This window comes from Pan paniscus, chromosome 10 (assembly GCF_029289425.2).
Source record: "Pan paniscus chromosome 10, NHGRI_mPanPan1-v2.0_pri, whole genome shotgun sequence".
NCBI classification, from domain to species: domain Eukaryota; kingdom Metazoa; phylum Chordata; class Mammalia; order Primates; family Hominidae; genus Pan; species Pan paniscus.
In genome coordinates, this window is record NC_073259.2 from 18,191,804 (window position 1) to 18,206,277 (window position 14,474).

At 45.4% G+C, this 14,474-nt stretch overlaps 1 protein-coding gene across 1 annotated transcript in view; it reads left to right on the forward strand.

The window, feature by feature from the left end:
- Positions 1 to 2,525: 2,525 nt before the first annotated feature.
- Positions 2,526 to 14,474, forward strand: part of APOLD1 (apolipoprotein L domain containing 1) — a 65,778-nt gene continuing 53,829 nt past the window's right edge. The window contains exon 1 of the mRNA XM_008960957.5: positions 2,526 to 2,798. Coding sequence (XP_008959205.1) covers positions 2,703 to 2,798 — 96 coding nt within the window. The 5' untranslated portion in view covers positions 2,526 to 2,702. The remainder of the gene's footprint in view (positions 2,799 to 14,474) is intronic.

A 14,474-nucleotide genomic window follows, 5' to 3' on the forward strand; every position in this document is an offset into this window, starting at 1 on the left:
TTTTTGAGCAGGTTGGACTCTTCGGCTTCCTGGAAGGGAAAAATAGGTCCTTTAGTGGCTAGGCTACATCTTTCAAGTAGGTATTATTTTAATGAAAGACTAGAGGTGTTTTGTGATTTTGTTTGAAACTCGCATCCAAGAGTGTTTTTCGAAAACAGACTGAAGGAGCAAGAAAAACAATTCGAAATAGGAAGGAGAGGAGGGTCAGAAAATAATGAAATTAAAGTTCCTCTGAGTAAAAAAAGATAATTCAGAAAGTGTCTCTAACAGAAGAAAAAATATCGCCTGGATTGCTGCAGGCACCCCAGTCTCCTTTCCTAAAGAGGTCTCTTTAAACAGAATTTTGAGAGATTGCGTTTTAGTTATGCGGGCCAGGGAGAAGTGGATGCTCGCCGCGCCAGGCACGTCCACAGGAACGCAGCCCCGAGTCACCGTGTCCTTCGTCCTTTACCCGCCTGTGTCAAGCCTCCCAAAATGACCCGCAGTTCAGCTCGTCCTTCGCCGTGAACGTCCCTTTGCGGGGTTGCGGCCGCCGTCGCCCGCCACCCCTTGCCCCACTACCCAAGCCACTGCGCCGTCGTCTCCCCAAACTGCCCCGCAGTTCCGCGCCCGCCCGCCGCGGCAGTTGCGGGGTCAGGCTGGCGGGTGCCTCGGGACGAAAAGGCCATCAAGTGTTGCTCCCTCATCTGTAACGTGCAGCCCCCCGCACTGTCGCCGTCGTCGCGCGCAGTTCCCGCGCCCGGGCGGCCGCGCCTCCGCCGCGCAGCCGGGCTGGGCGGTTTCTCAGAAACTTTCCTCCCTCCTCCTCTCCTCTGCGCTGAGAAAGCAGCGAAAGCTCCCACTCCTCTCCGCAAACGGACCCTCCACCTGAGTAACCGGCCGCCTCCCCGGCCGTGGGGATATCGGAGCTAAGGGGAGAGCCTTCCCGAGTTCGCGGACCCTCCGGCGCTGCAGCCCGCTCCCACCCCTACCCTGGGCTCCAATGATCCGCAGCCCCGCGCATTTCGAAAGCCCGCCCGGCTCGCCGGCGCCTGGGGAGGGCCACGGCGGCGCGCAGCCCGGGCCCCGCACCACGGCCGCCCGCGTGGGTCCCCTCTGCCCTCACCCCCGCTCGGCAACGTGCCCCCATCGCAACCCCGGCCGCCCGGCGCGGGGGCCTGGGACGGGGAAGAACTGGGGAAATGTGGGTTTGGGGGCGTGTTTGGGGGACTCCGGGAGCGTGGGCTTCACAGGCGAGGAGCGGGGCGAGAGGCCTCTCAGGCCGGGGTGCGCCCACCGCCCCGGCCTCAGGGAGCGACTTTCCCGGAGGCCGGGGGACGCTGCCTTCGCCATTTCATCTTCATCATCACAGCGCCCACACTTGCTCTTCTCTCAAGCTCTTTGCACAGAAAAAGTGATTCTAAATCTCCTCTAGGATCTCCTGTCTGGTGTTCAGAGTATGAATTTCTTTTTAAAACTTGCTGTGTCTTTCACCTGGGCCACACCCTACGCCCACCCACCCCCTCTCCGCCAAAAGGGAGGTAAAAAATCCTGCGGGCCCAGCTGGGGGTGGGGAAGGGGCCCACAGTCCCGCTGGAAAACCTCAGCGGCCACCTCCCGGATCCGGGCTGGCCTGGGGACTGGGGTGGGATGGGGTGGGGTCCGCCTCAGGCCGACCCCGCAGAACCGAAAGTGCCGAGTTGACACGTAAGGCCCAGCCCCTCTGCGGCCGCCCGCGCGCCCGGCCTGTCACGCGTGGGGACACTGAGCAGCAGGCATCGGAGTGAGCAGTACAAAAAGAAATCAAGGCGTTGGGCGCGAAACCTCGACGCGCCTCTAAAGGAACGTTGAGAAAAGGCAGGGAGCAGGGCGCGCGGCCGGGGGATTGCATCATTGCGGCTCCCCCTCCAGAAAACGGGCCCCGAACCGCGGCGACCATCATGGCGCTCACGCCAGGCTGCGCTCTCCGCGCGCCTGCCCCGCGCTCCGGCCGCGGCCCCGGAGCCTCGGACGCGCATTTCACAAACATTCTCGCCCTCTCCCGAGCGCCCGCCCCCACCCCCTCCTTCTTTCTGTGTGTGTGTGCGTACGTGTGTGCGTGTGTGCGCGCGCGTATTTGTGTGTAGGGAGAACTTGCAGATGATTTTTTTTTCCCTCCCGTGCTGCTGGTTGTAAACTTGATTGGCATTGGCTGCGCCCACTGACCCCGACGCTGAGTCCGCTGAAGATTTAAGGTGGATCCGAGAGGCTGCAGCTTCAGGCGGAGTCTCGCGCTCTAGTCGGTTTTGGGAGGAGGACAAAAAAAAAAAAAAAAAAAAAGCCCCGAACCGGGCGCCCGCCGCGTTTGCCGAATCTCCCGCGGCCCCAGCCCCCGCGCCCGCCCGGGGCCCCCTCCCCGCCTCGCGCGCCGCGCGCGGCCTCCGCCCACCTCCCACTTCTTCCCCATTGGCCGGCGCGTGCAGTTTGAATTTTTTTTTTTTTTTGATGCTTGTTTTCTTGTAAAAAATACAGTCCCCCAGATCGTGTGACGAAACCTGCTTCGGCGGCCCGAGGTGGGGGTTTTGAGTCGGTTAGTGGAGGCAGTGGGAGCAGGATGGGCGGAGCTTCTGTTCCAAAAATTTCCCCTAAGTGCGGTTGACAGTGTGCAGGCAGGCGGGGGTGCGCGGGGCGGTCAGCGATCTGCAGCTTCGCGGGGACAGAGATGTAACCCAACTCGTTCACGGATGTTCCGCGCGCCGTGTCACCGGCTGCGGGCCAGGGGTACTCGGAAGGCGCGGGCAGGAGCCTGGCGAGGATGCACCTTCCCCTGCCTTGGAAAGGTAGAACTGGGGAGTGCGGGAGGGTGAAGGTGGCCCGGAAAAGAACACCTCTTCGCAACCAAAAAAAAAAAAAAAAAAAAAAAAAAAGAGGAAATAGAGGAAAAATGTGTTATTTCAACCGCCACTCAGAACCCATCATAATTCAGCCAGTCGGTGTCATTTTTATTGAATTAAATTTTAAAAAAGTTTTCTTTGATTTCCAGAGCGTTTTTGCAGGAGGAATATGTTAAAACAAACTCAAGATACGAAATGAGACTTTTGAAGTGCCTTTGATTTCTGGGTCCGGAAATTCTTTTGATAAAGCGTGTGTACGTTAAGATTTAGGATGACTTTTTTTTTTCTTTTTTGTAATACAGGTCTAATGGAAATGACATTCTTTATGAATTAGAACCCAATTATGTTTTAAAGTTTATAATAAGTCAAATGATTCTCTCAGTCCCTATGTCCGTATTAGTGAAATTCTATCTCCATATTAGCGACATTTGCATAGATACACACCTTTTTCTTTTTGTCTTTTAGTCTTGCTGCAGTGTATCGGACGAGTTTAACCAGATATCCAGCACTAGCCTTCTAACAGTTTCTAACTCAGTGGTGACATTTTTTAGTTCTTAACTCCCCCAATCCTTCTTAGCCTAACAAACCTCTTAATTAAGGTCCATGAAAGACCATAAACCAACCTGATTATGCCTTTAGCAAGGCTGTGTTCACTTAATCTCTAATCCCATATCATAAAGGTCTGCTAGTCACTCCTGACCTCCAGGAACCCACCTAACCAGGGTGGACACTGTAAGAAAACATGTGCTTTAATGGAATGAGAACTTTTTTGAGTTGAAGACACGCTAGCCTCAGGAAGCAGTGAGCTCACCATCCCTGGAGTGTGAGTCAAGCACTAGTCTTGGATGACCCCTTGATAGGAACGTTGTAGACAAGATTCAAATATCAAATAGTATTTGGACTAGTGATTTCAAAGTCTATTCCAGACCCCTGTGAAACTGTATTTCCAACCTTGGCATTTCCGGATTTCCACTAAATTAAGCCACTTTCCTTGCTCATTAGCATCTTGTAGAGCTGTGTGGCTATTTGAGCGCTTGAATGTGGCTAGTCCAAATTGAGATGTGCTTTATGAGATAAACACCACGTTTCCAAGAATTAGTATGAAGAGAAAATGTTAAATATTTCATTAATAATTTTAATATTGATTACCTATTGAAATAATATTTTGTCATATTGGGCTAAATAAAATATATTATTAAAATGAATTTCATCTATTCCATTTTACTTTTTTAGTGGAGTTACTAGACAATTTACAGATGTGTCTCAAATTATATTTCTATTGGACATTACTGTTCAAGACTATCACCTGTGGTAACTTGAGGCCCCATCTTTAAAAGTGGTGACTATTAATACTGAGGAGTAGGTGGTAACTTCTAGCTGCCATCCTAACTTCTCAAATTAAAGTGAGACCCAAACCCAGCCTCTGAAAGCTTTATTATTTATTTATTTATTCTTCTTCTTATTTTTTTTTAAAAGATGGAGTCTCCCTGTCATCCAGGCTGGAGTGCAGTGGTGTGGTCATGTCTCACTGCAACCCCCAACTCCTGGGCTCATGCAATCCTCCCAACTCAGCCTCCAGAATCACTGCAATTACATGTGTGCTCTGAAACCTTTTTTTTTTTTTTTTTTTAACTTTGTAGAGAGTCTTGCTGTGTTGCCCAGGCTGGTCTTGAACTTCTGGCCTCAAATGATTCTCCTGCCTTGGCCTCCCAAAGTGCTGAGATGACAGGCATGAGCCACCATACCTAGCATCTCTGAAACCTTTAAATAGAATTCTGCCAACATCTAACACCTACTGTTTAATCTTTAATTAATTAATTAATTAATTTTTCTTTTAAAGACAGGTCTCACTCTGTCACACAGGCTGGAGTGCAGTGGGCATGAGCATGGCTCACGGCAGCCTCAAGCTCCTGGGCTCAGGAGATCCTCTACTTCAGCCTCCCATGTAGCTGGACTACAGATGTGTGCCACCACATCCAGCAGTTTTTTTTTACTTTTGTAGAGATGGGGTCTTGCTATATTGACCAGGCTGGTATTGAATGCCTGACTTCAAGGAATCCTCACACCTTGGCCTCCCAAAGTGGTGGGATTACAGGTGTGAGCCACTGAGCCCAGCCTGTTTAATACTTAATGTAGGGTTCAAACCCAGACTATGGGAATATAGTATAGATATGTCTGATGAACTCAGACTTGGTCACCACAGATTTTCACATTATGGCAATAGGAAGACTGGAGGCCGGACACATTGGCTTAAACCTGTAATCCGCACACTTTGGGAGGCTGAGGCGGGCAGATCGCTTGAACTCAGGAGTTCTGGACCAGCCTGGGCAACATGGTGAAACCCCGTTTCTACAAAAAACAAAAAAAAATTTAACCAGGTGTGGTGGTGCTGCCTGTAGTCCCAGCTACTCAGGAAGCTGAGGTGGGAGGATTGCTTGAGCCTGGAAGGCTGAGGTTGCAGTGAGCCGAGATCATGCCACTGCATGCTGGCCTGGGCAACAGTGAGACCCTGTCTCAAAAAAAAAAAAAAAAAAAAGAGAGAGAAAGAAAAGAAAGAAAGAGAAAGATTGGAAACTCCAATATGTTAGTTGTGACTCTGCCAAAAAAAAACTATTTAGACCCCACACAAAACCTGCACAGGCAGAGCCTCACTGCGACTCTTCAGGAGACAGGAAGAAAATGGGGAGACAGAGCAGTATGCTCATTCTAAGATTGGGTCTCTAGCAGAAGCCTGCACAATGAAAAAGTATACCATATTCTTGGATGGGAACACCCAACATGACAAAGATGGCAGTCCTCCCTAATTCATCTGCACCTCTTTACACTAAATTCTGATAATAGGTTCTGATCATCCTGTTTCGTTCCTTTGTTGTAGCAGTCTGTCCACTCAGGACCATAATATAATTACTGTAAATTTGGAATATGTTTGAATTGCTGGTGGGACGAGTCCTCCACATCTCGATGGGTCCCTTTACTCCTTTTTTTTCCCCAGAATTTTCCTGTTTTCTTTTGCTTGCCATTTTCCCCATGTGGATTTAAAATGAATTTGTCTAGTTTTAAATATAATTCTGTCGGCATTAAAAAAAAAATAAAGTGGGATTCTTATCTCACACATCAGGATAAATTCCTGAAGAATTAAAGAGGATGAAGTAGAAAGAAATGAAACCATAGACATGCAAGGAGAAACCTCAAAGGATTTAAAAAAATAAAATCTCAGAGTTGGGGAAAGTCTTTCTGAGTACGACAATAAACATAGAATTCATAAGATGTAATTTTTTTTTTTCTTTTTGGTAGAGACAGGATCTCTCTACGTTGCCTAGGCTGGTCTTGAACGCCTGGCCTCAAGTGATACTCCTGCCTTGGTCTCCAAAAGTGTTGAGATTACAGTTGTGAGCCACTGTGCTCAGCTGGGAGGATCTCTTGAGGCCAGGATTTTAAGACCAGCTCGGACAACGTAGCAAGACCTGTTTCTAAAAAATAAAAATAAATAGTTAAGCTATTCTGGAGGCTGAGGCAAGGGGATTGCTCTATCCCAGGAGTTCAGGGCCGCAGCTCAGGCTACAGTGAGCTATGATTTTACTACTGCACTCCAGCCTGGCAGCTCTAAAAAAAAAAAAAATAATAATAATATAAAAATAATTTAAAAAGCAATGGTTTAAATGGTAATTTGTATCTTACTTGTATTTAACCACAATAAAAAAGAATATACAACTACTGGGACATTTTTTTTTGAGACCAGGTCTCACTCTGTTACCTAGGCTGGAGTGCAATGACTCATTGCAGCCTCGACCTCCTGGGCTCAAGTGATCCCCCTGCCTTAGCCTCCCAAGTAGCTAGGGCTGTAGGTGCACACCACCATGCCCAGCTAACTTTGTGTGTGTGTGTGTGTGTGTGTGAGAGAGAGAGAGAGAGACAGGTTCTTGCTATGTTGTCCAGGCTGGTATTGAACTCCTAGTCTCAAGTGATCTTCCTGCCTTAGCCTCCCAATTAGCTAGGGCTGTAGGTGCACACCACCATGCCCAGCTAACTGTGTGTGTGTGTGTGTGTGTGTGTGTGTGTGTGTGTGTGTGTGAGAGAGAGAGAGAGAGAGAGAGAGAGAGAGAGACAGGTTCTTGCTATGTTGTCCAGGCTGGTATTGAACTCTTAGTCTCAAGTGATCTTCCTGCCTTAGCCTCCCAAAGTGCTGAAATTACAGGCATGAGCCATCATGCCTGGCTCACTGGAAAAATTTAAAGTTCATCCATGGTATGTCTAAAAGAATCTCACACAGTGTACTGGGCCATATTATTTGTGAGTTGCTGTAGTGGTTCAATTTCAGGCTCTGGAATCCTACTGCCTGGGTTTGAGTCCAGTTACTGAACTGCCATTTGCAAGTTACTTCACCTTTTAAAGTTTTTATTTCGGCCAGGCACGGTGGCTCACACCTGTAATGCCAGCACTTTGGGAGGCCAGGGCGGGCAGATCACTTGAGGTCAGGAATTGGAGACCAGTCTGGACAACATGGTGAAACCCCATCTCTACTAAAAATACAAAAATTAGCCGGGCGTGGTGGCAGGCACCTGTAATCCCAACTACTCGGGAGGCTGAGGCAGGAGAATCGCTTGAACCTGGGAGGCGGAGCTTGCAGTGAGCTGAGATCGTGCCATTGTGCTCCAGCCTGGGGGACGAGATTGAGACTTCCTCTGAAAAAAAAAAAAAAAAAGAAAAAGAAAAAAGTTTTTTTTTTTTTGTCTATATAATGAGGATGCTTATAACTCCCATAGGGTATTAAAAGTATTCGATGGAATAATGTATGTGTTGTATTTAGCCCAATACATGTTATATAATAATGACCATTACATATTTGTAAACAATCAAATTGGCCAGGCACAGTGGCTCACGCCTGTAATCCCAGCACTTTGGGAGGCCGAGGCAGGCGGATCACAAGGTCAGGAGATCGAGACCATCCTGGCTAACATGGTGAAACCCCGTCTCTACTAAAAATACAAAAAATTAGCCGGGCGTGGTGGCGGGAGCCTGTAGTCCCAGCTACTCGGGAGGCTGAGGCAGGAGAATGGCGTGAACCCGGGAGGCAGAGCTTGCAGTGAGCCGAGATCGCACCACTGCACTCCAGCCTGGGCGACAGAGCAAGACGCCATCTCAAAAAAACAAACAACAAACAAACAAACAAAAAATCAAATTAATGGGGATATCCAGTTTTTATTTTGTCTTCTCCCAGTAACCACAGCCAGTACTATGTTAACCTTGTCAATATGTCTTATTATTTTTAATTACTGCTGATACTACCATTAAGAAAAACAAATATTTTAAATTGGCATTTAATAAAGAGAATTAGATATGCAAAAACAGTTAAAATGGTAAATTTTATCTATTTTTACCACAATAAAATCTTTTTAAGGCACTTGTTGAATTTAGTGTCACTTCCAATGATTTCTGAAAGGACTTGGTATAGATTTATTTGTGGTAATAAATCAGTAGCACATACACCCACATACATATGCAATGACAAATTGGGAAAAATGTTTGCAACCCACATATCACAGGGTTAATTTCCCCAATAAATAAAGAGTTTCTACAAATCCATGAAGAAAACACAAACCAGTAGAAAAATAAGCAAAGGATATGAACACAGTTATCGGAAAAGAAAATATGAAAGGCTTTTAATAAATGAAAAGATGCTCAATTGTAGACTATTGGGATATAAACCATATACAGAATATATAAATATAGGGAAATTGAGGCACTCAGATACAAAGACGGCCATTATTCTTTCTTGACAGTTTAATCTTTGCTTCCCTCCTTTCTACCTAAGGGTTAGTGATATTTTTCCAGCTTCATTGGTGACCAAAGAAGCAAAGAGTTTGCATGCGTGGAAGCCACGACCGTCTTTCAGGTTCAGTGTAAAATCCCTCCCATCCAAATAATCTTATCTTTAGCTTAGTGGCATCTCCTTACTTTGTACATAGAAATCCCCCGAATCAGCCTCTTAAGGCCAGCACAACTATAAGTATGTAAGAGGCTGATGCTCTCAACACATCCCCATCCATTCCTGCTTTTAAGTTTAATGCCTGTACGTTGCTGGTGATACCAGTCTCTCCAAAACCATCACCTTATTCTGGCTTTTCATTCAAGCTCTCTATTCTCTTTTAAAAGCCTCATGAAGAGTTGATTACATGATAAACATAAATTGTCTAATTAGTAGAGAGAAACTATGCTATGCAATAAATGGTGTTAGGTTACAGCTAACCGTTTGGAGAAAAATATTAAATCTCCCTTACATACACACACATTTTATATACTGCGCATTTAAAATGTATGTACTTTTCAGCTGGGCGCCGTGATTGTTAATCACTGCTGTTATTACCGTTAAGAAAAATAAATATTTTAAATTGGCATTTAATAAAGAGATTCAGATATGCAAAAACAGTTAAAATGGTTTGGTCTTAATGTGTTATGGAAACTTTACACCTGTAATCCCAGGACTTTGGGAGTCTGAGGCGAGAGGATCACTTGAGGTCAGGAGTTTGAGACCAGCCTGGCCAACATGGTGAAACCCCGTCTCTACTAAAAGTACAAAAATTAGCCAGGTGTGGTGGTGCATGCCTGTGATCCCATCTACTTGGGAGGCTGAGGCAGGAGAATCGCTTAAACCTGGGAGGCGGGGGTTGAAGTGAGCAGAGATTACACTACTGCACTCCACTCCAGCCTAGGCAACAGAGTGAGACTCTGTCTCAAAAAAAAAAAAAAAAGAAAAGAAAAAAGAAAAAAGAAAAAGAAAAAGTATGTACTTTTCTACGAATTTAATTTTGAGAAATAATCAGACGTATGACTAAAGATATATTTATCAAAGTAATCACTATAATGTTAAATATTAGATTTTAAAAAGAACAAAAGAGTAAACAACCAAATAAAAACCCTTTAGATGTAGGGTTACAGAATTGATTATTTGATTGAACTAACCATAGTATATGCAAGAAGGGTACAAATTATAGCCATTAAAACACCCTGGGTAGCTTTATATGTATTAACAGTTATATGTCTTGGCTGGGCAGGGTGGCTCATGCCTGTAATCCCAGCACTTTGGGAGACCGAGAGAGGCAGATGGATTAAGCCCAGGAGTTTGAGACCAGCCTGGGCAACATGGTGAAACTCCATCTCTACAAAAAACACCAAAAAAAAAAAAAAAAATTAGCTGGATATGGTGGCACAGGCCTGTAGTCACAGCTACTCAGAAGGCTGAGGTAGGAGGATCACCTAAGAAAGGAGGTCTAGACTGCAGTGAGCTGTGATCACGCCACTGCACTCCAGCCTGGGTGGCAGAACAAGACTGTCTCAAAAAAAAAAAGTTACATGGCTTAATGTTAAAGTTTCCATAGCACATTAAGACCAAAAGCAGGCACAGAACAGTAACTATGGTATGAATGTATTTTTGTGAAAAATTTAAAAATTCACATGTATATAGGCATGCAATTGAAGGTTACCCACCACATTAACATCTGTAGTTCCTATTTCTGAGGGCAGGATTATGAAGAGACTTTCCCTTAAACATTTATGTATTGTTTGCATTTTTAACAGTAGATTTTAACAAGGAAAAAACCATGAAGGTATTTCAATTTTTTTTCTTTTTTTTTGAGACAGAGTCTCGCTCTGTTGCCGAGGCTAGAGTGCAGTGGCACAATCTCGGCTCACTGCAACCTTCGCCTCCTGGGTTCAAGCAATTCTCCTGCCTCAGCCTCCTGAGTAGCTGGGATTACAGATGCGTGCCACCACACCCAGCTAATTTTTTGTATTTTTAGTAGAGACAGGGTTTCTCCATGTTGGCCAGGCTGATCTCAAACTCCTGACCTCAAGTGATCTGCCCTCCTCTGTCCCCCAAAGTGTTGGGATTACAGGCGTGAGCCACCGCGCCCAGCCGGTATTTCAAATTTGAAATAATTATTTTTACAATTTCTTGAACATGGAATCAGAGTTTTTATGTCTCACATACGGTCTCATTCTTTACGGACATTAGCAGAGCACAAGGCATTTCTATAATAATTTTTCCTCCATTTTTCTATCTAACTTCAGATGCCATTAAATCTGTACATGAGTTATGAGGAGTGTATGCATGTTTGTGTACATGGTTTGGCTTCTGGGGCACATAAATGAGGTATAAATATTATCCCCATTAACTCAAGGATATCTTAACAAACCATGGAAAATTGAGGTTATTCCATCTTTTTGCCATATGGGATTTTACTGGTAACATGATCCCAAAACTCACATTCCTTGATCTTTGGCACTTGGCACACTCAGGGAATCCGCCTGGGAATTCACCAGATCAACTCCCTGCCTTAGATTAGTTACTTAGAACATAGTGCTGGGAAAATAGTTTTACATTTCAAGTTAGCCGACTAATCTTTGGCTGTCCCTCTCCATGTGACTGACCTGGGGCAAATCTTAGAATCTCAGAATATTGGCTATGGGAGACCACTGTATCGATTCTTTCCATTTTGCAGATGAGAATATTCTAATTCTTGATTTCCTGTAAAGTGGGGAAGTTAAACGAAGATGATTTATAGATTCCTTCTGGCTTACAGCTCCGTGATTCTTATTTCCTAGTCAAGATCACACATTCCATCCCTGTGGATCAGGTTATTTTTCAGGGAAGCTAGAGTCCTGATTTTTGGCCACAAACCACATATTCAGAATCAAAAGAAGATGATCTTATAATAGTGTAGGCTGAACAATAAACGTTTATAATCTCACTAGAAAAAAAGCATGTGAACGTGTAACCTAATGGTTGCTTAGTAGTGCCAGATATTGCTGCATTGTCGCGTGCAGTCTCTGGGAGCCTTTACTAAGGCCAGGCTCTGTGGGCTTCAAGGTCACAAACAGGAGCGCTGGCCTCCTGGAGCTCCACAAGGCATCACAGCTGTAATTATTCCATGGAATTTAGGTGAATGTTGTGAAGGATGAGTGCCATGAAGGGACCTCAGAGCTTCTGCTTCATGCTGTAGCAGTTTGGATCCCAGACAAGGTGACTAACTGAGGAAGCAAGCAGGGGCTAAAATCGAAACTCTTTCCCCAAGCCAGCCTGTGTTTACTGAAAAGAAAAGGGCCTTTAAAAATCCACCAACACTCCCTTTAGCTGAGCAGCCACTTATAGTCCCAACTACTCGGGAGTTTGAGGTGGAAGGATCCCTTGAGCCCAGGAGTTCCAGTCCACCTGAGCAACAGAACAAGACCCCATCTCTAAAACAAACAAACAAACAAAATAAAAAATGCCATTCCATCCCCCTCACCCACAGTGCCTTCCCCTATGTTCCAGTGGCTGCCTGTAGGATGCTGTAAGAGTTTGAAACAGGGGCCCTGACCTAGAGCGAGGGTTAGAGAATCCCTCCTAAAGAAATGACTTTCAAGTTGAGACCTGGAAGCTGAGCATGAGTTAACCAGTTGAAAGGAGGAAAGGAAGGAGAGTGAGCCAAGCAGAACACAGTCCAAGGCTGTAAGTCAGAGAAGAGCTTTGAAAGAAAGTGCTTGTGGCTGGGGGGCAGTGAGCCAGTGGCAGAAGGAATGAGTGCTGTGGCTGGAGTGATGGGCTTTTTAAGCCACATTAGGAATTTTGGACTTTAAGTGCAATGGGAAGCCACTGGATAATTTAAAGGTGACTTGGCAGGCACAGTGGCTGATGCCTGCAATCTCAGTGCTTTGGGAGGCCAAGGTGGATTGCTTGGGAGGCCGAAGAGGATCATTTGAGGTTAGGCATCGAAGACCTGCCTGGGCAATGTGAGACCTCATTTCTACAATAAATAAATAAATAAATAAATAAATACATAAATACATAAATAAATAAGCCAGGCATGGTGGTGAGCACCTGTAGTCATACCTACTTGGGAAGCTGAAGCGGGAGGATCACTTGGGCCCAGGAATTCACAGTTTTAGTGAGCTATAATCCACCACTGCCACTCAGGCCTGGGTGACAGAGTGACATCTTGTCTCTAAACTAAAATAAAATAAGCTCACACCTGTAATCTCAGCACTTTGAGAAGCTGAGGCATGAGAACCCAGCCTGCGTACCATGGCAAAACCCCATCTCTCCTAAAAATACAAACAACTAGGCTGGGAGCAGTGGTTCATGCCTGTAATCCCAGCATTTTGGGAGGCTGAGGCGGGCGGATCACTCAGGAGTTCAAGACTGGCCTGGCCAGCCTGGTGAAACCCCGTCTCTACTAAAAATACAAAAAATTAGGTGAGCGTGGTGGTGTGTGCCTGTAATCCCAGCTACTCGGGAGGCTGAGGCAGGAGAACTGCTTGAACCCAGGAGGAGGAGGTTGCGGTGAGCCAAGATCACGCCACTGCACTCCAGCCTGGGCAATAAGAGTGAGATTCTGTCTCAAAACAAAACAAAACAAAAAAAAACTAGCTGGGCATGGTGGTGTGCACCTGTAGTCCCAGCTACTTGGGAGGCTGAGGTGGGAGAATCACCTGAGCCTGGGAGGTCAAGGCTATAGTGAGCCATGATCACGCCACTGCACTCCAGCCTGTGTGACAGACTGAGACCCTGTCTCAAAAGAATAAATAAATAAAATAAAATAAGAGAGTGACTTGAGCAGCTTCAAATAAATTTTATTGTTTCCTCACTTTATCTAATATTAGTTGAAATCCTTAGTCTTATGTTGGGGTTATCCCAACAGGACGTGGGAAAGAAAGTTCAAGCTTTCACCTTGATAGTTCGCCATAATGCTGCTTAACATAAACAATCGAGTTTTCAAAAACCAAAACTCTTGATTTCATTAAGTAAGGAGGGTGTCATGTGTAGTGCTTGGGCCGTTAGAGGGGATGTGGTCACAAGTGGTATATTTGAGGCTTTTGAAGGAGTGCATTCAAGGAAGAGCCCTGCTTGGTGTCAGCTACTGAACCAGAGATCCGAAGAAGTGGACCTCGCCAGCCTCCTGCTCCACCCCGCTACCAGTCTTAGCTGGAGCTCCCTTTTCTTTGTCATATTCAGCCAGTTGCTCATTGCTGTTTTAGAGTCTGGCCCATGTTTTGCTCTTTGGCTGTGCGATTGGCGTGAATCTTCTAAGCAGATGAATAGCTTAGAGGTGAATACTGAATCTTCTGCTTCAAGTAGCTCAGCATTTTTGTCTTTTATTTTTACTAAGTGACTAGATTCAGTATTCGAAGATGTTTTGGCCAAATGATTCATTATTTATTTGGCTTTAGAAAGAGACTTCAAAAGGATAATAGAAATAAACAACCCAGAGGGTTTTTTTTTTTTTAATTGAAGATTAATAAAAGAGAGACCTCTGCTGGCTACAGTGGTGTAACAACCTAGAGTTGGCCACTGACTCCACAGGAAGCTATAATGGCTGTGACCCACCCCATATGCTTTTACAGTTGTCAGCAAATTGATCACTATTTGTTCACTTCTTCAGCAATCAACTCAAGTTCTTTTGGAGTTCACTGAAGTGAGGTATAATTCCCAGTCCAATCACCACTGTTTCTGTTTCGATCTTTAGGAAAAGTATTAGTCTTTTATATTTCTCGAACATAATAGCTTTACATATGAGCCCCTGCCAAACTGAGACCTGAAATAATTCCTGCATCTTATCTTCTCTGTTTCCTTTCCCCTTTTTTGCC